The sequence below is a fragment of the Odocoileus virginianus genome, chromosome 34 (genome assembly GCF_023699985.2).
Source record: "Odocoileus virginianus isolate 20LAN1187 ecotype Illinois chromosome 34, Ovbor_1.2, whole genome shotgun sequence".
Taxonomy (NCBI): Eukaryota; Metazoa; Chordata; class Mammalia; order Artiodactyla; family Cervidae; genus Odocoileus; species Odocoileus virginianus.
This window is the reverse complement of record NC_069707.1, coordinates 22,068,728-22,095,802: the sequence shown is the minus strand read 5'-3', so window position 1 is coordinate 22,095,802 and position 27,075 is coordinate 22,068,728. Positions and strand designations below refer to the sequence as shown.

The following is a 27,075-nucleotide window of genomic DNA, read 5'->3' as shown; positions in this document are numbered from 1 at the left end:
GCATTCCAGAGAAAAAGGAAAATAATGTTAATTTAATAAAGATACTCATGTCAAGAAAGATGAAGACATGAGTGGAATTTGGGTACATTTCCACACTTGTGGAAGTGAATCCTAAACATAAAATAACTCAGTAAATAAGTTGTGATTTCCTGCCAGGGAGAGTTGAGGGGTTGGACAGAAGATGCAGAATGAATTAAACAGTAGAGAACATTCTAGAGGAATAAATGCTGGAATGACTGCAAAATATCTTGGGATGTTTTTTCCCCATTCTGATAGATTTCTATTTATATTTCTTGGAGAGATATGGTACATTTGACCACTTCATTTCTACACATGATACAAAATAATAAGATCAAGCAGCCTGCTAAGAACTCAAAGCCAGATGGTGTATATGTATGTCATGCTGAGCTGATGGTTTGAAAATGCCAGCTCTGCAGAATGGCTGGAGCTGAATAATGCTTCAAGGGAATCCTACTTAAGATTCACTTGTGCATCTTCATGTGACTTTTACATTCTTAACTTCATGAATTTTAAGTTGCAGTGGACAGCATGATACATATAGGCAGCAGAGTAAAATGTCTCTAATGTGATTTGTTAGCTGTCAGCGCAAGTCAGATTTTAACAAAGTGGCAGAAATATAAATGGTTTAACAGTATTGACTAACTGCTTCTTAAATGAACAGATAACCAAAAGTCAGTCCTTTCTTCTCTGCAGGAAATGATGGACTGTTCCACAATTTTTAGGTATTATCTTTTGAGTATTAACCAGTGTAAGTTAAAAAAAAGATAGCAATACCCAACATCCCTCTGTGTCTCCTGATGTTTGGAAATTGGGAGAAAATTGTTTTGTGGTCTCTCCTCTCTCTGATTTCCACATTCGTTGGGGAAGTCTTCCACAGCAGTTAAGGCATGGCAGCCGTACTGTGGTCATTAGCAGGGGAGAGCCACTGGAGAGAACAGACAGTGACGGGGTAGCCACCAGGTAATGATGAGAGGGCTGCTACGTTACGCAGCACCAGTGGTTAAGAAGAGGAATCAGCTGTAGAGGTGTATAAGGGTTCACAATACCATTAATCTTCTAAATTTGGCAACATGTTTAGACTATTACATTTATATTTGCAGAACTTTTGTTTTTTTCTTCTGGAATATGAGATTCTATTTCTCTGCATTTGCACTTTAAATCTTCATAAAAGCATCTGTTATCCAAGAACAAGTGAATCATTTATTTATTTTAAAAAAGCTTATTGAGCAATTTAAGCCTTTGTTAAATCAATTTTCGCTCCCTCCATTTTGAAGCTCAACTATGGCAGTACACATTTAAGATCATTATGCCTTCTTAGTGAATTGATCCCTTTATCATGATTTATTTTTGGTAATATCACTTATCTTGAAACCTTATTTTGATATTAATATAGCTGCTCCATCTTTCTTATGATTAGTGTTCATATCCATTTACTTTTAACAAATCCACATCTTTATACTTGAAGCGCTGTTTGTTTTTTAATTGCAATCTGTCAATCTCTGCCTTTTAATTGGAAACTTTAAACCATTTGTATTTAATGTAATTATAGGCATTGTTGGATTAAAGTCTGCTATCTTACATTTTTTTTCTCTGTCATCTGTTCTTTGTTTCTTTTTCCCAGTTTCTGACTTCTTTTGGATTACTTTGATATTGTTAATATTCCATTTTATTTCCAGTATTCATTTGTTATTTACAGTAGATAGAATTTCTAAATTGGCCCCCAAAGATGTCCCACTCTAATCCTGGGAACCTGTGAATGAATGAGCTACAATTCCTCTGATTACACTACGATATACAAACAGTTAACCTTAAGAAAGAATATTATCCATGTTGGCCTGACCTTATTATCACATGAGCCCTTAAAATTAGAAAGCTTTTTCAGGCCAGAAGAGGAAAACAGAAGAGATTTAGAAAGATCTAAAGCATAAAGAGTAATTGATATTCTGGATTTGAGTATGGAGGGAGCCATTGTACATGGATCGGAGAGCAGATAGAAGGAGCTGAGAGTGACTCTGGCTGGCAGCTAACAAGAGAATGTGAATTTCGGTTTTATAGTGTAAAAGAGTTAAGACTCAAGGCTTGAAAGTAGATCCTTTTCTTGAACCTCCAAATAAGAGCCCAACTTGGTCAGCACTGTACGTTTGCTATTGTGGTACCCTGAGCATAGAAGCCAGACAGACTTACCTGGACTTGTGACCTAAAGAACTGTAAACTAATAATTTGTGTGTTAAGCTACTAAGTCTGTGGTTATTTGTCTCTCAGCACAGAAAACCAGTACACTAACTAAAGATCTCTATTTCATTCTTTGAGTGGTTGCTGTAGCGTTTATAATATGCATCTTTAACTTGTCACTGTCTTCCGTCAAATAATATTATACCACTTTATATGTAACTAAGAATTCAACAGCAGCATGCCTTCTCTTCCTCCCCTCTTTTGTGCTTTGGTTGTCATAATTTTATTTCCAAATATGTTTGAAACCTCACAATATATTGTTATATTTTTGCCTTACATAGTCATTTATCTTTAAAAATAAAACAAATCAGAAGATAAATCTTTTATGTTTATCCACATATTTACTACTATAGCAATTGTCATTGCTTAGTTTAAATTTGAAGTTATGTTTGGTATCATAGTCTCAATTCCTTTTACATTTCTTTTAGTGAAAGTCTGTTGTCACCATTTGTCTATTTGTCTGAAAAAATCTTTCACCTTTGATGGTTTTTCCCCTTAAGAACTTTAAAGCTATAATTTTACTGTTTTCTGGCTTTTTTTGTTTTAGAAGTCTGAGATATTTTTAGTCTTTATTTTTCTGTACACGATGCCATTTTCTGTAGTGACTGTTAAGACTGCCTCTTTTTCACAGATTTTCAGCATTTTGCTGCACTATGCTGATGTAGTTTTCTTTGTATGGGCTCCGTTGTTTGGGTTCTTGTACGTGCGGGTTTATAGTTTTCAATAAATTTGGAAACACATCAGCCGTTATTTCTTCACAGATTGTTTTTACATGACCGTTTGCTTCTTCAGGGCTCTAATGCATGTATATTAGATTGCTTGATATTTTCTCACAGTTCAGTGAGGTTCTGCTAATTTTTAGTCTTTTTTTTCTTTCTTTTGACTCATTTTGGATAGTTCATTTTTGCTGTGTATTCAATTTTAAATCTTCTCTTCTGTAGTGGCTAATCTATTATTCCCATGCACTGACTTTTTAATTTCAGGTAATATCTTCTTCACTTTTAATGTTCAGTTTGATTCTTTACATTTTTTTCTTTCATGGTTTTCATTTAACTTCTTGACTTTAGTTGTTTAATGTTCTTGTATTCTAATTCCAATATTTCTGTCATTTCTGTACCTATTTTTATTTAATTCATTTTCTCCTGGTTAAAGGACTTTCTGTTTCTTGGCATGTCTAGTAATTTTTGATTGGATGCTGGATATTGTTAAATGTTTGGATTTTGTTCTCCTCCTTTAAGGAGTATAGAATTTTATATTTGCAAGTGTTTAAGTTATTCATAGATCAGCCTGATTGTTTTTTCTTTGAGGCTTGTTTTTAAGTATTGTTGGGTTAGATCTAGAGTCACTTTTATTCCAGGGCCATCTTAGCACTGCTGTTTAAATATTAAGTGTCTTGAGTCTCTACTGAAGGCCTGTTGAAGTCTATAAGGCCTCTCTGATTGGTCAGAACTTGAATATCTGTATATCCTAATTGGGCTCTTGAGAATGTGTTTATGGGGGGTAGAATTCTTAAATGACCCTCAGTGATACTCATATCTGCATAATCTCCTCCCACAGGATTTTGGAAGATCCTGTGAGTATGATCACTCCTTTAATTATATTACTTTATATGGCCAAGGAGAATTATTCACAGTGGGCCTGATCTCATCATGTGAGCCCTTTAAAAGGAACAGACATTTGGACTCTGTGGGAGAAGGCGAGGGTGGGATGATCTGAGAGAATAGCATTGAAACAAGTATACTATCAAGGGTGAAACAGATCACCAGCTCAGGTTGGATGCATGAGACGGGTGCTCAGGGCTGGTGCACTGGGAAGACTCAGAGGGATGGGATAGGGAGGGAGGTGGGAGGGGGGATCGGGATGGGGAACACATGTAAATCCATGGCTGATTCATGTCAATGTATGGCAAAAACCACTACAATATTGTAAAGTAATTAGCCTCCAACTAATAAAAATAAATGGGGGAAAAAAAACAGGTTTCTATGGCTGATTACAGAGGGGAAAAGCCCAATATATGAAAAATTGATTTCTATATTTAGTACATATGTCTAGTTTATGGTAGGAGACAAACATGGTGCCTGTTACTTGACCATGGAATTTTAAAATTCATCTAGTTCACTTGAGTTGGCGCTCACTAAATTCTGCTACTATTAGCTGATCTTAAAAACTAGAGGAAACTGATTTGGAAGGAAGGGAATTGAAAGAAACTAGTTAACTATATTCCAAAAGTAAGAAAACCACTCTTAAAGTTTTTTGGAAATGTTTCATAATAATGAAGTATATAGAGAAGACTATAATAAACTTATGTATACCCAATAATCAACTTAAGAAATAAAATGCTGACAGAGTTGAGGCCCTTGTGTCCTTCCTTCAATCTCATCCTCCTGGTAGAGGTACTTAATTTTAGTGTTATTAATTACATGTTGTTTCTTCACACTTTACCTCATATGCATGCATCTTTGAATTTATCTTTGCATTTTTTGAAATTTTTTTTAATGGTGTCAATATGCAGCATTTTTTGTTTCCTTTTTTGTTGTTTAGAATTTTGTTGTGAGAGTGAAAAATTGATGTGTGCTTAGAATTCCATTGTATGACTGTAGCATGATTTATCTAGTCAGCTATTAAGAGATTTTAGATTGTGTTCATTTATTGAAGCAGTGAATGCTGAAATTAACTTTCTTGTAGATGTGACTTCATAGTGAAGTCACTAGATGAAAAAGTAAATGAATTTTTAGATCACTAGCCACTGCCAGTTTTTCTTCAAAGTGGTTTTCCCAATTTTCATTCCTACCATAAGAATTCTGGTCATTCTCCATCCTTATAACCCTTGGGACTGTCAGAATTAAATTACAGTAGTCAATAGTTACATGGATGAGAAAAATGCTATCTCATTGTGATCTAAATTTGCATTTCCCTGATTATTGATAAGGGAGGACACCTTTTAATACGTTCACTACCAGCTTGTAATAGAGATTATTATTCCCCAGTATTATTCCCCAATTTCTCAAACCCCATTAGGGTTGACATAAAGGTCTAACATCTAAAGTCATTAAGGTGTGCAATGGAAAATTTTCCCAAGTGGCAAATTATTCCGAGTCATTTAAATTATTTCTGGTCATCATGGCATGATTCTTGCCAACACTTTTAACTGTGCCATGCTCAATGTGGCAGTCTTAGCTTCTCCCACTCTGGTTTTTCCGGTTGTAGAAAAGCAAGAAATCTTAAGTCATTGAAGGCAAAAGTAGGCTAAGTTATGAAGAAGAATAGAACATAATTCTGGCTAAGAATGACTAATAACAGTGGGGTTTGCTGACTTCAAAAGAGCCTAGTGTATTACCTGGTGATGGAATCTTCATTATTGGGAATTTTTCACGTGACTTAGATAAAAATTTAACCAGAATGGTTAACAAAATTGAGTGTGTCTGTGCTTTTCCAAGAGATAGAACCAGGTAATTTTGAGGATCCTTCTGCCCGCTTTGTCCTGTGCCTCACTGAGGAACAGAACTTTCACAGATTCGTTCCATTGCCAAGATGATAATTCACTGAGAAAATTATTTTGATATGTTTTTCTAACCATAGTGAGCAAAATTGTATCTTGTACAAATACATCATCAGTAAATTATTTCTTGTAAATGGAACTAGAAAAATTCCCCTGAATCTGTTCTTGGTGCTAAATGGGTATGACTTTGAGCCCAGGGAATATATTTTCTGCCCTTTGCATAATTAGAATTACCATCTGCCAAGTTATGTTACAGTATTCTGCTTGCCTTCACTCGTAGCTCTGGATCACCAACACTTTTACCCTCACTTTAGGAATTTCATGAATATCTGGGCTCTAGCATTTCAGTGTTCTCTGTGATGGTCCAAGTAAACATAGCTATGTAAGTAATTCAATTTGTAACTGATTTTGGAATGTACAAGTTGTTGTACATTTTGGGGGAAAATGTGTGACTAAGTTTACCTTACTTCGGGAAGATCTTATTTCATAAAGATTGAAGACTCAGACGGAGGTCATTTAGTTCAAGTTTGACAACAGAAAATCGCTCTGCTTCAATCTTGATGATTGCATTCAGTTGATTTCTCTTTGACTCAAGGACTAGAAGCTTTCTACCACTTCCTTTGGTAGAAAAAATTTTGACCTAAGAGATTAAATCGTAGGAAGGTTTCTTCACATTCAGACTTAATTGTCTCATTTATTATTGATCTTTTTATTTATCTTTTTCTTTGCACTCTTTAGATGTTTGTTAAATTGCACTAGTCAATATTACTAAACCACAGATGTGATGTTTTAAAATACGGGATATGTCATTTTGAGAACTGATACCAGTTTCTGCCCGCGCATGTTTTGCATTTGTCCTTAGCAAAAATGGAAGTAGTGTTTTAAGATGGATTTTCTCACCTATGATAGCAAGCTGTAAATATCCGAGTTTTCCTCTTTTTTCAGGGCCAGGTCTTTAAATGTGCTTCTCATCCTCTCTTACCCTATGTCATGTTGCAAAGGCTGATTTGCTATTCTCAAGGTTGGGTCTCTTTCTATCTTATTGACTTACTACCAATCATTGTCTCCCTCTAGGTTATCCAAGCTGTCTTTTTTGGCATCTGTGTGCTGACTGATCTTTCCAGTCTTCTGACTAGAGGAAGTGGGAACCAAGAACAGGAAAGACAGCTCAAGAAGCTCATCTCTCTCCGGGACTGGATGCTGGCTGTATTGGCCTTTCCTGTTGGGGTTGTGAGTATGATGTAAATTGCATTCAACCACAAAAGAAATGGGTATTATATTAGACTTCTCAGAGGGAAAACAGGGCTCATTATAGGCTTCTGCACTGGGGCTGCCATAGCAAAGCAGCACAGACTGAGTGGCTTAAACAATAGAAATTTAGTTTTTCCCATTTCTAGAGGCTGCAAGTCTGGTATCCAGGTGTCTGTAGGATTGATTTCTCCAGAGGTCTCTCTCCTTGGCTTGCAAACGGCCTCCTTGGCCTGTATCTTTACATGATTTTTCCTCTGTATCTCTGTCCCAGTCTCCTCTTCTTAGAAGGACACAGTCAGACTGAATCAGGGGCCCTCAAAGACATCGTTTAATCTCACTTGCTTCGTTAAAGACATTGCCTCTGAATACGATCACGTTCCAAGATACTGAGAGTTAGGGCTTCAGCATAGGAAGTTTAGGGGGACACAATTCAACCTGTAATGGTTTCTTAAGCAGCCCAGACTTGAAATGTATGGGTCTGTGATCATTCTTGTATCTTTGAACTTGGGAGAGGAAGTCAGTAATAGCTCACACTTCTTCACTTACTCAGTGGAGCCGTTAGCTAATATCACTTAAGTAAATGCCGCTTAATGTTTGGGTCTACTCTGGCTTCATTGATTGCCATTGTTTTCAGTTAGATTCCCTCCTGAGCTTAACTTCCTCCACTGATCTGTTAATCACCCATCATCTCTACCTAGAGGGCCAGGGCACCATGAGATTCTTAGATTTTAACCTGTGAAGAGCCAAGAGAAGAATGAGAGAACACTTGTAAATTGTGATAACAAGTAAGAGCGTTTTGTGTAATTCAAATACAGAACTTTCGTCAGCCACCTGATAGAAATCAGGTGGAGAAACAGAAACCCATGTACCAAGTCCAAGGGCCTTTGTAGGCAAAGTCAGAAAGTTGCTTTTTAAATCCTTCCAGTGGCTCTTACTCATATTTGCCACATTTGTACCTGGCTGAAGCCTTTATGCATTTGTTCTAAGACCAGCTAGTGTGCAACAAGACTATCACTGAATTGCTTTTTGTACATGCTGAGCTGTGTCTTCTTGGAATGAAGTAACCCTTGGCTCTTAACAACAGGACCAGGAAAGTAGTATGATCTGGTCATATGTCTCCTTATTCATCCTTACCCTCTGAAAATCTAGATGGATGCTCAGGTTAAAGCCACCTAGCAGATCTCTCAAACTCGGTTGCTTAACATAACAGGGTTAAATACCTTATATATTATTTAATATTTCCTTCTTTAGACTTGCCTTATAAAATTCAAACACCTTCTATGAGAATACTTATCTAAGAGAAAATTTCCATTGCCATCAACTGTAAAGACCTACACTTTCTACTTGAAAGAATTATCTAGAAAACCCAAGTTTGTGTGTTTTCTGTTACTTTTTACCTGCTTGAAGTGAAAGTGTCAGTCACTCAATCATGTCTGACTCTTTGTAACCCCATGGACCTATCCACCAGGTTCTCCAGGCAAGAATACTGTAGTGGGTAGGCATTCCCTTTTCCAGTTTACTCCCTGGGAATTTCTATAGGCATGTCAGTGATTCTGGAGCTCCTCCTTGGTTAGAGGGAATACAGTAGTGACACAATACAAGGTCAAATAGAAATACAATTTTATCCTTTCCTCTTTGCTCTGCCCGCTTCTGTTACATGGTGTCAGGTTGTGTCTCTATGAGCTTAAGTTGCGTGTTTTGCTACTCTGATCAAAGGCTCATTGCATATGCCCTCTAGGCATTTATGACATCACTTTAGCCTAAAACATTTTATCCTGCTCGAGACTTGAGATATTTGTCCACTTTCAGTATCCTTCCTGAATTTAGTCCATGCATGCTTTGTGATTTGTAAAAAGAATGGCAGTCTTTTTGTTTGCTTGTTTGTTTGATTTGAGTACATCCAATATTTTCTCCCATGTTTCACTATGTTTGTTGTTTTCTCTGTGTTTTAAAAGAGATAGGAGACATCATACTGCCTTTATTATGCTCCTTTTTGAGCCAAAAATCATAATATCATATTTTCATTACATAAGGTATGCACCTTTCCTAGCCAATGAACTTCACAGAGGAATATAAAGAATAAATAATGAATCAGAAATGTGCCGTTTCACTGATTTCTCTCTTATTTTTTTCTTGCCCACTGATATTTTATAGTCAATATTTGGGTCATAATTTTCCCTGTTAAAATGAGCCACTTTCCTTTTTATAGTCGCTAGCATTCTATTTTTCCTGAGCTTTATGGAGCCTCCCTCTCCTCCTGCCCCTCTCTTTTTCTCTTCCTGTCTCTCTTTTTAATATAAGGAAGAATCCTGGCCTGTAATCATCTTGCATTTTCCATTGTTTCTTACTCTGTCATTTGGTTTTTTGTGTCTGTTTACCTGATTTCTCACTCTAACACACAGAAATTCATTCTGAGGCCAAAAAAAAAAAAAGACTGATAAATGCCTTCTTCCTAGATTCCACTAATTTTATTATAAAGTCATATTTAAAGAGGATATGAATTTGACTCTTTATAACCATTTTTATATAATTTTAAACTCAATGGACATGAGTTTGAACAAATTCCAGGAGGCAGTGAAGGACAGGGAAGCCTAGTGTGCTGCAGTTCATGGGGTTACAAAGGGTCGGACACAACTGAGCGATGAAACAATAACAATCATTTTTATCCAATTTTTTTCATGTAAACATACAGTTTCATGATATTTCCCTTGTCTTTCTCTCTACTCCGCAGCTTTCCTTTCAGATGAGCCCTAGTCTCTGCTGTGACTTCAGAGGTTCCCCTGCCCTTCTATATCTCCCCCAGCTGCTCATTAGGATCTGGAATTCCAGATTAGTTTCATCACTTAAGACTTTCTTCCTTGGTAGTATATGGGCCCTTCCTGAAGCAGTGTCTCTGGGAATCACAAGAAGAGGTGTCATCTTTACTCTTCCTGTAGCTCCTGGCCTGAGAGGGAGGCAGCCAGCCCAAAGGGTTCATTACATCAGACAGATGGAAATAGCAGTGATGCCCAGGACTTGTAGGAATCTGTAGTGTAAGAATGCCTATGTGTGCAAATGATTGGTTATAACATTTGTAATTGAACACCTTGTATCATGTTGGCTGGCACAGTAAAATACTAAAGGGCAAATCCCAGCACTTTCCCTGTGCCCAGAAAGCCTGGGATGTGGCTTGAGCCTCTGAAGAGGGAAGATGCAGAGACTCCACTTAGAAATCTGTGGTCAGTCCCCAGGGACCTCCAGGCTCTGGCTGCCAGCCTCACAGAGGACCTTCTCTGCTGCCTTCTCCAGGCTTTCTCAGCGCCACGCTTTCGTCAACCCCAAGTTTGAAGGGGAAAGCAATGTCACTTTTGCTTCTTGGTGCAGGGCAAAAGGGCTTCCCTGGTGGTAGTAGTGGCAGAGAACCCACTTGACAATGCAGAAGACATAAGAGACGTGCGTTCGATTCCTGGGTTGAGAAGATCTCTTGGAGAAGGGCGTGACAAGCCACTCTGGTATTCTTGACTGGAGAATCCCATGGACAGAGGATAGGATCCTGGCAGCCTATAGTCCATAGGGTTCCAAAGAGTTGGGCATGACATTGAAGGGACTTTTAGCACACAAGGCAAAAAGGCAGTGGGCCTGGAAAGAGGGCAGAAGGGGAGCTGAATGTATCACCTCTGCTCAGCGTTTCCCAAAGACACCTCTCCCCCCCTGAGCTTTTCTGGACATTTCCATTACTTCTGTCTCTCTCACCTCAGCTGCAACTGTGGCAGCAAGAAAGACCCGGGTAGGTTACTAGGACTTGTATTTTCTCCACTAATGCTGCCTCCAATAACGAGGTTAATTGAGAGCCGACAGTAATTGCTTTATGTGGGCATGAAGCACTAAGTATGATTCTGTGACCCATGGACCTGATGCCTCTACTTCATGCAGTCTGTCTCTCAAGGATATATCAAAATAATGAAGCATTCCAACCCAAGATAATTGAGGTGAAGCTTTGTTTCAGCATAAGCTTGAGGAAACCAGGCAGGGTTGCTTGAGTGAACATAGCATGTATCATCCTGATTTGTGTAGATTCCCATAAATGCAAAGCTGGCCTTGATTAGTGATGCTAATGGCCGGAAACCACCACCACTCCCAAAGCCTTGCAGCTCATTTTTTCAGGGACAACCCCTGGGAGGCTCATCTTACCATGTGCAGTTCATTTCTGAACCCTGTCACCCTTTTAAAGAAGCATTACAAATAATTCTATGACATTATGTGGTCTGGAAGCACTGATGTTTATTAGGAGCAATCAAACCAAGAAGGTCTTTTGTCTCCCGTGAGTTCCGTTGACTTTCATGCTGGCAGATACTCTTCTAGTTAAGAGAACAGGCTAAAGGCTATCAACCAAAAAGAAAAAGAAAATAAGAGTAGTAAAAAATGAGTTTGATGAGTATGAAATTGCCTCTTTCAAAAGTCCTGAATGTGTCACCGCCTGTAGGCCCAAGCAGCTCGTTTAATGATGAAGGACAGTCATATTTTCCATCAGTTCAAGTCTGTGCATCCCGTTCACCCACAGCTGCTCAGCTGGCAGGATGCACATAATCCGCTCTCACACCTTCTTGGTACACCTTTGCCCCGGGCTCACTTAAGTAGCTCTAGACCTGATGTGTGGCTGCTGCTTAACAAACTTTGGCAGGTGGTTGACGATGAGGATGTACCAGTCTCAAAAAATAGGGAACCGTCTGAGAAAGTCCTGTAAATTTGAATCTGGTCTAACCTGGGGTGGGATCCAAGATATTGTGAGCAAGCCAGCATGTGCCAGGATGAGATTTTCTGGAATTTGAGGTTTTCATTTGAGTTTAGTTTCAGAGTTGTTAAGTAACCCTTTTCTGGTGTGATAATCATGTTCTTATAAAGATTTTGTGAAGATTTGACATGGAGCAACCTAGTCTAAATCCCTGTAAAACTCACTTTTGCTTATGATGGGAACTGTGTGGTACCTGCTTCTTTGGGAAACATGGAGAATGGAAATTGGAATTTTAGATGCATACTCAAAGAAAAAGTATCTAGCAATTATTTGCAAAAGGAGATTCTTCAAAGTCTTCATTCATTGATACACTAGCTAACTAAGCCATCCTTCAGAAAAAAATTTTGATGGATATGAATTTAGATTGTCATACTTCTACAATTTAAAAAAAAATGTTCATTTCTGATTTTCAGAGGTAGGAGATTGGCTTAAATGGAAAGCAAACTTATTAATGAATATTAATTATTAATATCAATGTCTGTTAACATAATACAAAGGAAGGAAATTTGGTTCCATTTGAGATTGTAATAAAAGCAAATGTCTTTTCTTCTATTTTGATATTAAGGGAAAACTTGGGATTAAATACACTTAATATCTCCTGATCCTCTCTATTAAATTTTCACATGAGCACCTAAAATCAAACTCTTTTCTATTTTTTCTTTAAGCCTTTGTTGATGTTTTAAGTTTCTTCCAATGCCCTTTCTTGCCATCTTTGAAGTTAAGAATATAATATCTGCTAGGTCATATTTTATGATTAAACCTAGTTCTTTGACATTGAGTCAGTCTTAGGCTTTACCCCTGTGCTGAAATGAGTGTGCATTGAGTGGTGCAAGGGGGAAGGTTTAGAAATGAAGATTCATTCAAGAACAGTAAGCAAAAGGAGCATTTTCCTCTCATTCCAAGAGAAATGCTCAGAAGATTATTACCTAACCTAGGTTTGTTGCTTATGATCACCTTTTTCAAAAGGCCAAGGACATAATATGACCAGTCAGATTACGTGATAGGGAACTGAGTTGCTTCTTAGCCATCTTATATATTCTTCTCTCCTAAATGAAAACCAAAGATTTTCTGTGTAGTTAAACTATTTAATTTGTACACATTCATGCTAACTCACCAAAGTCAGCTTGCAAAACAAATTCCTTCAACACAAACTATTACTGCACTTTAAACAACATTTTATTATAACCCCCTCATTTATAGGCAGAGCATTCAAAGAACAGAAGTTATATTCAAATCAGTAGTTATTTATGGGTATATGGAGCTTCCCAGGTATTGCTAGGAGCCAAGACAGTGGTGACTGATCTTTCCTTTCAGAGTCTCACAGTCTAGAGAAGGTGACTTTATATAAGTTATCTCAAGAAGTGAATTACAAGAAGACATGAAGAGTATAACAATACATATAGGTACAGAAGTAGCCTGCAAGAAGAAGGAATTTATTTTAGTGAGTAGAAAGTCCTGAAAGACCTCCCAGAAATGATGATATCAGAGCTCTGTTTTGAATAATGACAAAAAACTTCCTGGATGTGTAAGTTAGTGATGCTTTCAGCTGTAAGAGAGTATCGCCAGATACTCACCTGGCTCACTTTTTCACATCATTCAAGACTGCTCGAATTATTTCACTTCTGAAAAGCTTCCATGAATAAAGTTTATAAATTAGCCCTTGTTGTTCTCTGTCCCCGTAACTTGCTTTGTATTCTCCATCATGATCGCTGCTCTCGGGCACATTGTATGCTTATTCTTTCATTTCTGCGGTTTGTCTTCTCTGACTTGGTCCGTGCTCTGTGAGGTTAGGGAGCTGGTGTGTTTGGTTTACTGCTGTAACCCAAGCGTCAGAAGCAGTGTCTAAATAATTCAGTGTTTTTTGAGTGAATATCCAACCAACTGTGGTTTAAACAATAAATATATTCAGTGTCTCATAAAAGAAGTCTGGAAGCAGGAAGCTTTAGGGTAGTATGGCTCAGTATTATCATTTGAAGCTTATCTGTTTTCTCTTTTCTACCTTTCTATCTCTGGAGTGCTGACTTTCTTTGAACTTGCTACTTTCAATCTCTAGAGGGCTGATAAACCACCACATACCATATGCTTTGCAGCCATGTTCAAGGCAGGGAGAGGAAGACTCTCTTAAGGGAGCTCTCCTCAAAAGGTTTGTCTTTTCGTCATGCAAACAGACCTTTCTTAGAAGCTCCATCAGCCAGCGTCCCCATGGGTCTCACTGGTGAGGACCCTCACGTGGCTAGAGCCAGCTGCATGGAATGCTGGGAAAGCAAGGAGGAGAAGCAGGGAATGAGGTCACCATGAGGGCTTAAATCATTTATGATTCATCTTGATGTGCCTTATGGGTTAGGCACACTGCTGCCCAAACAAAATGGCTAGTTTCAAGAAATAGAAATAACGTTGTGGAGACTAATAACTACATGTAAAATAAGTAAAAACTAATAGAATCTCAGGTAATTTATTGTTTACCTGTGTTGATATAAAAAGATACTGTAAAACCAATGCAACTAATCATGGATATTCTCTGAGCCAAGAAAGGCAGATTTTTTTCCATTCAGTCTCTGCCAGTACCATTTTTTTGGGTGCCGTCTCAGCAGTATTATCATGAACAGCTATCTAAATCTGACATTTGAAATGCTTCTCAAAGAAGATCACATATGTTACATGATTGACTAAATGGCTTATGTTCATTTTCTGAAAGTCCATACGAAATTTGTCACAGGTAGCCCTGCTTTAGTCCAGCCACTCAGATAATGTAGACACCAGGTTCAGTGAGTAAAATCTGCCGCTAATAATAGCTAATGGGAAGTTGCTCTGTAACACAGGGAGCCCAGCTTGGTACCCTGTGACAACCTAGAGGGATAGGATGGAGTGGAGGTTGGGAGAGAGGATCAGGAGGGAGGGGGCGTGTGTATTCTTGTGGCCGATTCACCTTGTTGTATTGCAGAAACCAACACAGCATTGTAAAGCAATTATCCTCCAATTAAAAAATAAATTAAAAAGAAATGATAGTCCCCTAGAAATTATAGAGAATTATCACGTTCTCTAGACCATCTCACAGAGTTCCCACTCTCTCTGGGCAAAAGGGCCACAGATATATCTCAGAAAATGAAGATATCTTTTTCCCATATTTATATCTATAAGCAAGATATAGATTTGAAATATATGATTGAGAAAAAGTAGAATTGTTAGTTAATTATACTATTAATAATTAACATTGTGTTAGTCGCTCAGTTGTGTCTGACGCTTTGCGACCCCATGGACTGTAGCCTTCCAGGCTCCTCTGTCCATGTAATTCTCCAGGCAAGAATACTGGAGTGGGTTGCCATTCCCTTCTCCAGGGGATCTTCCCGACACAGGGATTGAACCCAGGTCTCCTGCATTGTAGGCAGATTCTTTACCATCTGAGCCCCTAGGGAAGCCCAATAATTAACATAATTAATGTTAATTCAGTAACACTAATAATGTATATGATTCCTATTCTCAAAAATATGACCCCCCCCACCCCAAATCAGGATCTTTTGTATGCCCTTGTTTGGGAGACCAAGAACAAGATGCAGTAATATTTGTTGACTTTTTTTTTTTAAGGAAAGAAAAAAGGAACACTTTCATTTTTTGTCTTCCTTCTCTGAGTATTTCCCTCCCTCCCTATCCATCTAGTTCAGTTTCTCTCTTACTCTTCCCGTCATCCTCTGCCTCGGAACCATCTCCTTGTTTGTAGAAAAAGAAACAACAATTTGCTGTGTGGGTGTTCCTGAAATTACTACACAGCCCCTGTGGGCGTTTTGAGGTAACTCTTACCTGTTTTAGCTGGATCAAAATGTGCTGGGTTAAATCAGCCAATATGAAAAGGAACATTTCCCCCCAAGGAAGGAGCTAGTAGACGTTCCACCTACACAGAACCTATTAACTTTTCCTCGTGCAATTACCATGCTAATGATTTGCTTACTTTGCCGCAAAGAGCCAGTCCCAGATAGGACTTTCATTCATCCTGCCCTTTTCAAACTTTCCTGGGAACAAAAGTGGGGGCATGATTCCGGCTTTGGGGGGATGTGTCCTGGAGACACAGGTGGGAAGGCGGGAAGATGAGAGATGGTGAGGGGAGAGATTGTGTGTAGCCACAGTTCACAGGTGGCCCTGCCCTCTGTCTGCTAAGCACTTAGGAAGAAACTTTTCCAAGAAGTTTCCCTCTTCGGAATGGCCCTTTACCCTGTTGCTTAGGTCTGTGCTTCATTTTCCCATAAGGACCAACATGTTCCAGGAGTTTGGGCTGTGGTGGCCCCAAAAGTTTGGTGCAACATGAGGAAGATGAAGGAAGCTGTGACCCAGAGGGAACCAGAAAAGGCCCCGCCATCCCATCTGCTCTTCTGCTTCTCTGGGTTCCTACCACTGTGTCTGGTGTTTACCAAGGGAAGGCTGGGGAGGGACACGAAATAGGGAAGAATCCTAAGCATAGATTAGTGGTGTGCCCAGGTTGGAAGGCACGTGTGGAGAAGAGTTTTCTGTGCCCGTTTTCATCACCTCACCTCTTAATCGTAAGAAGGGCCCCTCCCCTTTCTTCACCTTCACAATCAACTGCTGCTGCTGCTAAGTCGCTTCAGTTGTGTCTGACTCTGTGTGACCCCACAGACGGCAGCCCACCAGGCTCCCCCGTCCCTGGGATTCTCCAGGCAAGAACACTGGAGTGGGTTTCCATTTCCTTCTCCAAAGCATGAAAGTGAAAAGTGAAATTGAAGTCGCTCAGTTGTCTCCAACTCTTAGCGACCCCATGGACCGCAGCCTACCAGACTCCTCCATCCATGGGATTTTCCAGGCAAGAGTACTGGATGGGGTGCCATTGCCTTCTCCGTCACAATCAACTACAGAATTAGAATGACTGCCTTCCTACAAACACAAGTAACTTAACAGAAACAGTCTCAGTGCTCCCATGCCCAGAAAATAACACGAGTGCTCACACCCAGGACATTGCTGTCAAAAGTAGCATGGAGTCAACAAAAGAAGACGGTCCCTAGAATCACTGATACAGAAGCATTTTTGTCTGACTCATCCGCCACTCCCCACGGTCACATCCTGGGCCGTGATCCTCCCTAAATCACAGCTGCAGCCCCGGCTGGGTGGGGGGAGTCAGATGGCAGAGAAGGAAGAGCGGTCCGAGGGGCAGAGAGCATCCTTCAGGTTCCCGTGCTGCTCCTGGCACTCTCGCTCTCTAGTCCCTGCACGTCTACCTGCCCTGAATCCTCCGAGGGTCCCAAGCCCCCCAACAAAAGCCCAAAGCCCTGTCAGGCCGGTGACAGCCCCTAACCTGGCATTCCCCTACCTCCATCACTTATGAACCAGCTTCTCAGCTGGGACCTGCGTTGTTTACTTTTAATCAACTTGCATTAAAAAATGCTTTAAATACTCAGGGTTAGCCTTGTCCTAACCATAAAATCTGTGATGGGAATTGACATGCTGGGTATATTTCTCTGCTGCACATTGAAATAAACGTATAATCATTACAGTAAAATCATCTTCTGTGCTGTGCTGCCACGCTCAGTCACTCAGTCAAGTCTGACTCTTGTGGCCCCGTGGACTGTAACCCACCAGGCTCCTCTGTCCATGGGATTTTCCAGGCAAGAATATTGGAGTGAGAGGCCATTTCCTCCTCCATGGTATCTTCCTAACCCAGGAATCAAGCCCATATCTCTTATGTCTCCTGTACGGCAGACAAGTTCTTTACCACTAGCTCCACCTGGGAAGCACCAAAAATCATGGTAAAAAAAAATTCTACTTGTACCCCTTTCCCTCCCAAATTCCCTTAGAGTTCTAAAGAAGTTGCCGCACACTCAGAGGCATTTGCTGTTACCTTTCTTTTTGTTTCCAGCTGTCCAGTTGCTAGGGACCAGCAGGTCCATTTATAGCTTACCTTCTGAAACTTCTCACCATCTTTCTTCCCACAGTGACAAAACCCATAGCAACTCAAGAGCCTGAAAAGTCTATGAATGAGAACTTGCTTCTCCTACGTCCTGCTGTGGACCAGACTAAGGGCTGTAGTCTGATTGTTAGTTAATCCTCAGAGCGCCCCAAGGTAGGAATGTCTGTCCTTCCTACTCCACAGAAGAGTACAGCTTGACCGACAGGGTTCCCATTTCCTAGGTCCCTTGCCTGAGGTCCATGGCTAGGAAATGGTGCGATCTGGGCTTGAACACAAGCGCTCCGATCATGAAGCTTTTCGCAAGTACTCTAAATTTTTTGACAATCCAGACCCAATCTTGCTTTTTATCATTCACCTGATAGACACTTTCCGCTATATACGTGAACTCCAAGCTGGCCACAGTATCTCATTTAGGATAATACATCAAAAATGAGAAAGGGACTTAGGCATTATGTGGCTCAGAAGTCACTGTTTATCTTTTTCCTTGAGGCTGTTTAACAAAAGCCTGTTCATTTGTGCTTATTATTGTTTCCCTGTGATATATTATTTCGTTGGCACCATCGAGCCAATGGTTTCATACGGTTTTAAGGGCTAATTTATAAAGTACGAATTTTGGCAAGGAAAGAACATCTTCCTGCCTTGTCTTCTTGTTTCAACAATTGGACCCAGATTTAAGCCACCATGTATTTTACCCAATATGCTTGCTTTTAATATGTGGAAATAAGGTTTTGTCAGTAGAATTAGCTACAATTTTTAAAAAATGACTATTGTATCTAGCATCATCTGTAAACCATCTCTGGGTTTCTAAGAAGGCGTAGTTCAGAGGTACACAATTGCAAAAGAATATTTTTGAGAAGAAATGATCCAATACACTCTGCATGGGTAGCCTAACAAATGAACGGTGCCTACTCAGTGAAATATTTTACTAAGGATTCCTAAGAGCCATCTTGTTCTGCTTCATCAAGAGCTTTCGGTTAACTCTGCTTTCCTTTTTAAAATTTATGACGTATCCCCCCTCCTATTTTTGACAAGGATTTGAGATGGTCTGAGCCGAATCACTTCATCAAAGTGTCCCAGCCTTCTGGGTCTCCGCAGCCTTCAGCAAAGGCCGCCTGTAAATCATCTTGCCTATTTGGATGAGCATCTTCTGTGTTACACTGCAGGGTACACAGAGCAACTTACTTATGTACTTTGTCTTGAAAAAAAAGAGACAAACTAGGAAAATGGGGAGAAACTAGATCTTCTGGCAAATTCAGTTAACATGTACTGAGTGCTGTACACCAGATACTATGCTAAATGCTCTCACAAGATTTCACTTACTCTGTTAGTACATAAATGCATTTTAGGCTCAGTCATGTTAGACTCTTTGCAGCCCACTGGACTGTAGCCTGCCAGGCTCCTCTGTCCGTGGGATTCTCCAGGCAAGAACACTGGAGTGGGCTGCCATTTCCTACTCCAGGGGATCTTCCCCACCCAGGAACTGAACCTGCATCTCTTGTGTCTCTTGCATTGTTAGGCGGAATCTTTCCCACTGAGCCACCTGGGAAGCCATTACTCTATTAGGGGATCTCATAAAATCAAGAGGCGGTAGACAGTCGCCGCGCCCTCATCCCTACAGACTGTGATGCCAGTAAGAGGACTGGAGCACCGCGGAGGGTAGCCCACTGCCAGGCTGGCCTTCAGAGCCCCTTCTGGTTTTGCGCAGTCCTATCTAGAGAATAATGCCTGTCGTGTTGGATCCGGTCAGAAATGTTTGGTGCTGTGTGCTTGAAGAGTCTCAGGCAAAAATGGCAGTAAGAAGGAGAAAGAAAGATAGGTCTGAGGCTGGGGGATCATGCATACGAAATAGATTTTCTTTGGGTCTCTCTGCTCTGTGAGCAGATCAGCATCAAAACAGATGTTTCTCCCCAGTCTTGGCACCTTCTTGAGATGCTGATCCTCAAAGTAATTAGTTTAGTAGAACCTTCTGGTTCTTAATTGACGAGAAGGGTTCTTGAACCAAAAAAAAAAAAAAAAATCCATAATTGGTCAGCTGCTCTAGAAGGGGGGCCTTAGCAAATGACAGGGAGTTCAGGTAGACCAGATGCCAAGAAAAAACTCCTGAAGTGCTGTCAGGCAGACAGATTGCTGACGCTCTGGCTGCATGCAAGCATCTTTGAGCCATTTCGGTTCCAAAGATGATTTGCTTTTTGACTCCTTCCTCTTTGTTTATACAGCATAGATCATCACAGAATGATTTAAAGGCGAAAATGAAAATCCACACAACTTGCCACAACAAGCATTTGTTGCTTTTGTAATAGAAAAACTGCACATGTGTTCTCATTTGCAGATGTATTCTCATTAGGATCGTCATGCTCTGAATTTAATGGGTAAATTGCTCATAGCAGGAAAAAGAAGGAACATTGGCATGTTGTTATGATACTAAAAAACAAACACACCAACCTCTGCAAAGGGTCTTTTCCCATTGCAAACTGTGGTTAGAGCTTGCTGCATGTTTTCATTGTTCATGCATAAATCTAAAATAAGCAAAACACAGAAAACCTTAGCTTCCTCCCTCTCTTATCTCTATAGCAATTCAAAGGCAGTGAGTGGCCATTTGTGGGTGTCCCAGCTGAGACAGTACTCAAATACCATGATAGCCAGGGACCAAAGACCCAGACACTCAATTTTGTGAGTCTGTTTTATAGGAATTCTTCTCTCAGTAAATGATCTCAGGCTAACTAAATGAATATAGACTGAAGTGTAGCTCAGAAAGGTAATTAAGTCATTTATACTTACAAAAAGGTTTTCAGGCCAACTGCAGTCTCTGTAAGCTTTTCCTAGGGGCAGAACAACTTTGAAGACCACAAAGAATAGCCAGAAGAATCCTGGGTGAACTCAAAATCAAGGCACAGGGGGACAGCTGGATGATGATAGTGGTGGGTAGTCAAATTACCATGATCTGAGCCATCCTTTTGTATCCCAAGGATTGACTTGCTAAGTAGACTGGAATGCTGCCCTGGTTGGCCAGAGGACCCCCTCCTCTATACAGAGGTGAAGACAAGTCGTTTTTTTTTAACTTAGTTTTTTTGATTAATTAATTTATTTTAATTGGAGGAAAATTACAGCATTGTGATGATTTTTGCCATACATCAAGCATGCATCGGCTACAGGTATATATGTGTGTCCCCCCCTTCATCCTTAACCCACCTCTCACCTCCCTTTCCACTCTATGTGGGTTGTCCAAGAGCACTGACTTTGGTGCCCTGTGAAGACATTTCTTATTCATTAACACCCATAAGCCTAACCACTATGATGACCAGTTTGCTGCTGTTAAGAAATTCTTCTTGGGCAGCTTTATCTGTTTGTTCAGGCTTTATCTTCCACTGTTACAGTAGTGTTCTGGTCAGGCCATTCTGATACTATACCTGAGGCACTGAACATAGGTAATCATTGACGCATAGCCACCTAACTTAGGATGCTTCTACAAAAGGATGCACTAATTACTTACATAATTAACTTTCATTCAATTAGATTACTTTAGGTTTTTCTTTATTCTCAGGTGGAACTTTAAATTCAAGTTGCAGTTAGCTGGATGTCTCTCTTATGTACTTAGAGCTATCCTGTGAATACTCATTTTAATATAATCATATTAAATAACTAGACTATAGTCCCCTTTTATTAAAAAGAGAGAGATGGCAATAGAGTTGGATTTTACGACAAAAAGTCCAAATTGTTTTTCAAGAAACAAATTCCTATCAATGCTAATTGATTGGCAGTGGTTTTCTAACATAGTAAGGTCGTCTTGTGTGAGGTTCCTGGATTGTTTAATTATTCTATTTACCATCACTTGACAGAGAGTAAGAGGACCCTTGCTCAGTTCATTTAGGTGTGGAATTTAGTTTAAAATGGATCAATTTACAACTTTGAACCCGTAAAAGAGGATTAGTTATTAGAATGCTAAAGTGACCCACCTTCTGGAGTCACCTCACCTGGGTAAGGCATAAGGTAACCAGGTATCAAAAGAGCGTGAGCCTGGACACAGACCATTAGTGATCCATCTGCGTCCGTTTCCTGCTCTTTATGGGAAGATTTTTAATTTCTGATTCTATTTCACAATGATAAGGTGATTTGTGTTTTGTCCCTGTTTCTCTAAGTTTGGCAGATGACCAGAAAGTGGGATGCACAGAGTTTCTGCCCACAGAGCCGCCTGTTTTCTCTACCCTGCCCTCTCACTGTGCACACCACCTTCCTGCCAGGCCCACCACTTCTAGGATGCTCTCAACCCAATGCAATAATAAGCCTTCAAACATCACTCTTCACAAAAGAAGACAGCCACCAATAGGGGCCCACCCCAGGCAATTTGGATTCTGTTGGTGAGAAAGAAAGGCAAACTTTAATTTAAAAAACTGATCATTTCCGTGTTTCAAACAGGCCAGGCAGAGATGCCTGAGTCTCTGGGAAGAGCCAGAATCAAGGGAACCATGTGGCTGGTGCCATTGCAGCCTGTAGGCGCAGGGGTTATACAGGGCATGACCCTGGACAGGGAGACTCTAGGTCACAGGGCCCCAGCCCCACAAGCTGGTGTTGTAGGGAAAAGCATGCATCTCAAAGATGACATAAGAATAAGAGAGCCTGTCAACTAAACTTTGAGTATGGAAGGTAGCATGGCTCCATGGGGACAAGACAAGACCCAGGTATCAGTTAGGACCAGCAAATATTCTAAATCAGTACTGCTTCTCTACCTTTGGATGTGAATTTGCCAGAAGGAAGGTGTACCTGGTCACATCAACCTTGTTGAGATGCTTGAAGTTCCATGAATGCGCTTATTAACTTTGAAGGGAAGAATGATTCTTCCAACTTGTTTCATGCTACTGTCCTGTAGTATCACGTGTATGTCATGTTAGATCCATGATTTTTGGCAATTTTTCTCCATCTCTGATTCTTTCTTCTCTTCCTTTTTCCAGAGTAATTAACCAAAAGTATTTACTCACTAAATGTTCATTGAGTTCCTACTCTGTGCAGGAAACAGCTGCACAATGAGAGTAACACTAATTGACCTTGAATTTTGAAAAAAAATTGTAATGAATTTTAAGCTACGGTTATAAAAAGCACAAAGGAATGGGTCCTTGGAGGTGTGTGGTGAGTTTGGAAAACAACATGTAGTGTGGTAATTGGGTTTCTGGAAGAAGCTGGAAAGAGACTGCATGGAGAATTTATGGCCTGATCACAGAGGGAGTTTTTATTTTTTTCTGTAAACAAGAGGGACCCATTGGAAGTTTTAAACTGGGAAATTCTTAATTGTTTTCATACCTTAAATATTCTGAGATCACGATAAAGCAGAAATAGAGTTAAGAGGACACTGAAGCCAGTGGGTCAAGATAAGAGGCAACCACAATAGTCCAGGAGAAGAACATGGTAGCCTGGATATAGAAAAAAGACTGAGGGTGCTGAGAGTGGATTATGATGCAGGAGCCTTTGTGAAAGTCAGCTCACAGACAGTGGTGACCCGGGATCCAAGAGCTTCACGTCTAGTCATTTATTCCCCTGAGGTTCTTAGGTAGGTGTGAGAACCATACATGTAACATGTCCATTGCAACATTATTCAAAATTGTGATAATTAGAATGAATGTACACATTTATAAGTTGAAATTGAAAGTTGCTCAGTCATGTCCAACTCTTTGCAACCCCATGGACTGTAAATTCTCTAGGCCAGAATACTGGAGTGGGTAGCCTTTCCTTTCTCTAAGGGATCTTCTCAACCCAGGGATCAAGCCCAGGTCTCCTGCATTGCAGGCGGATTCTTTACCAGCTGAACCACAAGAGAAACCCAAGAATACTGGAGTGGGGAGCCTGTCCCTTCTCCAGTGGATCTTCCTGACCCAGGAATTGCACCAGGGTCTCCTGCATTGCAGGTAGATTCTTTACCAACTGAGCTATGAGGGAAGCCCCATTTATTAGTTAGTGCTTACATAAATGATGGTGCATAGCAGACAGAGGGGTACTATGAAGTGCTTCAGAAAAATGGGATATCTCTTTAAAATATTTTTAAATTAAATTGCATGAGACTAGGTATAGTATGACCTGATTTTGTAAAATAATGTATGGAATGCATTTAACATGCTTGGAAAAAAGTCCTGAAGGATATAACCATCCTTTTGGCAATGACTAAAGTACAGAGTGAGATTGCAACATATTTTTGTACATTTCTGTATGCTGATTGATTTACAACAGGTATTTTCGTATTTTAAAATGTCTGGCTGTGCACTTATACATGAATAGCATGGTCTTAGATGGACCTGCCTGTGAACAGCTTGTAACAGACATTCTGGGAGCTCTAGAGCAGGGATGACCCTTCAGAGTTGCCTTAAATTGAAGTGAAGTGGCTGGGTCTGTATGTCCTTGGGTTTAGACTGCCCCTGGGAAAGGGGCATGGCTTTAGGCAAGACCTTTCCCTGCAGCTGAGGACAATTCTAATGAGGGATGCAGCTGGCAATAGCCAGCAACTGATATTCCCAACATCCGCAGGGTGGATGCACAGGCCCTGAAGAGGGAATCTGGGAGAGGTACTACAGTATCCACTACAGTTAATTGACATAACTATAAAGTTTGTTTTCTAACTTTGCAGAACTTGCTTAATTACCACCTGTAGCTTTCATGATTATAAAGATAAAGGAGGCAAATGGAAGATCTCAGTGCAGAATAAAATTCAATGAAATGAAGCTTTTGTGACGAAAACAACCTTAGCAGTTAGAAATAGAAAGTAATTTATATAACCCTGATGAAGGGCACGTTCTGTAGCCTATCCCTTCATAGAAGGTATGGGCCCTCTGTGGGCCAGGCCTTTCGGGTTCAGGACCCACTCCACAGACCTGCATGGGCCTAAGGCCGTTGTCATCCATCTCTGTGGCCACAGTTCTCCGACACTCAGATTTTACTGTTGCCATTTGCCTCCGGGGCAGGCTCAGCTTCTGTGTTTGCTGTGGTTCAGGTTTTTCCCGTTCTTTTTTTGTCTGCATGGGTTTTTAGGCTCCTAGTGATTTCCCTTCCTTTCTTGTCTGCTCAGCAATATATTTGAAAGTATATTTGTCATAATTTATTTAGGACCTAGCATTTCGCAGCAGGAAGGTTTCTCAGTGTATCTAGTCCACTAGACCGAGGAGAGCTAAACCCCCACCGTCTACACCAAAGGCAATTTTTCCTTTTATTGTTTATAATGCGACTTTCAGTTTTATGTGGTTTTAATTTTTATATTTTATTTCTTTCGATAATTCTATCCATTCACTTTTATCCTCTTGCTCTACCATCTCTTCTTTAAGTCCCAATTTTTCGTCTTTGACTGCTCTTTTTAAACGGAGAATTATTTGATCATAAATTAATTAATACATTTTCTGGTTTGCATTGTTCACTTGTCCCCTCCCCCATTTTGGCCATATTCAGCTTTATTTCTCTCCTTTTTTTTTGTGGTATCTATGGATATGTTTCATGCTGGTTTTTTTTTTTTAATAATTACTCATCCTTAAATCTATCTGTCCTTCCTGTCCAGCTTTTTATGAAAAGCTGGAACTGGAGACAGGCTAAGGAACTTGTACAGGGCAGCTTGAATTGCTGTTTCCCACCACTGCTCTCCCCTGGAGAATGGCTGCTTTCTGGGCTGGAGTCATTTCTGTCTCCTTGACTCATATTGCTCACAGTCCTGCTGCGTGGTGATAGGAAGCTTGGTCTTCATCAGGTAAGCAGGAGCACTCCCTTCAGGCTGGTTATAACAGATCCTGTCTTGTTTACCTCCGGATGACCACATCCTGCTTCTTGCAGAGAGAGCATACTGGTCCACCTGCACACCGAACATCATCACCTCTGACCCCTGAATATTTCCCCAGGGCTCCCCTGCACCTCAGACCTCTGGTTCCCAGCGGAGGTCATTGCGTGTCTCTTTCAGTGGGCCACCTGTAGGATCGCTCTGTTCTGCTCAATGGACCACAGAGCCCTCCCATCTTGTTTCTTACATCAGAGTCTCTTCCCGGCCTGGGCCACCTGTAGGATCGCTCTGTTCTGCTCACTGGACCACAGAGCCCTCCGATCTTGTTTCTTACATCAGAGTCTCTTCCCGGCCTGGGCCACCTGTAGGATCGCTCTGTTCTGCTCACAGGACCACAGAGCCCTCTGATCTTGTTTCTTACATCAGAGTCTCTTCCTGGCCCAGTTCAAGTTCCCTAATGCTTGGCAGCCGGTTGAGTAGAGTAATGTTCGAATTAGGGATGTTTCCTTCTCCAGTTGGTCTCTTTGTTTCTCATTCCCCTTATTCTTGGTTGATTTCAAGAGAGAGAGCCTTTAGTCTTCCATCTTGATCTTGAAGTTCAGGGAAAGATTATTTCAAGATAAAAGAAGACTTAAACAGGTAAAGAGGAGCTAATAGATAGAAGATCTGAGAAGAGATGGGCTAGAAGAAAAACCTTGGAAAGAAAGGCTTATCTCCTCACAAACAGGAGGGCAAAAATTGTGGATAACATAGAAGGGAAATTTTAGGTCAATAAGAATATTGAAAGAGTAAAAGGGTATTTGCTTCTCTGGAAGATGTGGTCTGATACATACAAGCAGCAACCCACTTTTATTCATTTATTCAACAATTTCTTTTTTTTTTAACCACTAACATGTTAAGTACCAGGCAGGGGGAAATAGCAGTGAACATGACAAAGAAGTCCCTATTTCCTAAGACTTCACTTTCTCATAAAAGATTCAGACAATGAACAATTGAACCACAGCAAAAGGAGCTTATTTTCTATCAGGGTCTCTGACAGAAAATAATGCAACAGTGGTGAGGCTTCCATGCAGAGGCGCTGCTGGCTTACCTCAAGCTGATGGAACAGAGAATCCAGCTGCATGAAAATAGGGAAAGAACATTCCTGGTATAGAGTGGAAAATGCTACAGCTCTGAGGCAGGGAAACTCATAAAGAATTTTAGGAACAATCAAATTGCCAGTTGGCTTAGGGAGCAAGAAAGAACATGGTATAAATGAAGGTTGGCGATCAAGGCAGGCATCAACTCATAGATTTTTTAGGAGTTGGGGTTTTTTATTCTCACATTAATTACTCAGTCAGAAAAGATAGTTAAGGCCTGTGTGCTGTGTTGTGCTAAGTCACTTCCGTCATGCCCAACCTCTTTGCAGCCCACTGGCCTCCTCTGTCCATGGGATTCTCTAGGAAGCATACTGGAGTGGGTTGCCATGTCTTCCTCTAGGGGATCTTCCCAACCCAGGGATCCAACCACATCTCTTGTGTCTCCTGCCTTAGCAGGCGGGTTCTTTACTACTAGCACCACCTGGAAAGCCCTTTAGTTAAGGCCTAAGTGTGGATAAATATGGAGAAATGATAAATTCTATCAAAAAGATGGAAGCCATGAAAAAGGTATAATGT

The 27,075-nt window shown here is 40.5% G+C and overlaps 1 protein-coding gene across 3 annotated transcripts in view; it reads left to right on the top strand.

Moving 5' to 3' along the window:
* The window catches only part of AIG1 (androgen induced 1), a 257,349-nt gene that overhangs the window by 71,351 nt on the left and 158,923 nt on the right, over window positions 1-27,075 (top strand). For all 3 annotated transcript variants that reach the window (XM_070461498.1, XM_070461496.1, XM_070461497.1), the window contains exon 2: window positions 6,827-6,982. In XM_070461498.1, the coding sequence (XP_070317599.1) occupies window positions 6,827-6,982 (156 nt within the window). The remainder of the gene's footprint in view (window positions 1-6,826; window positions 6,983-27,075) is intronic.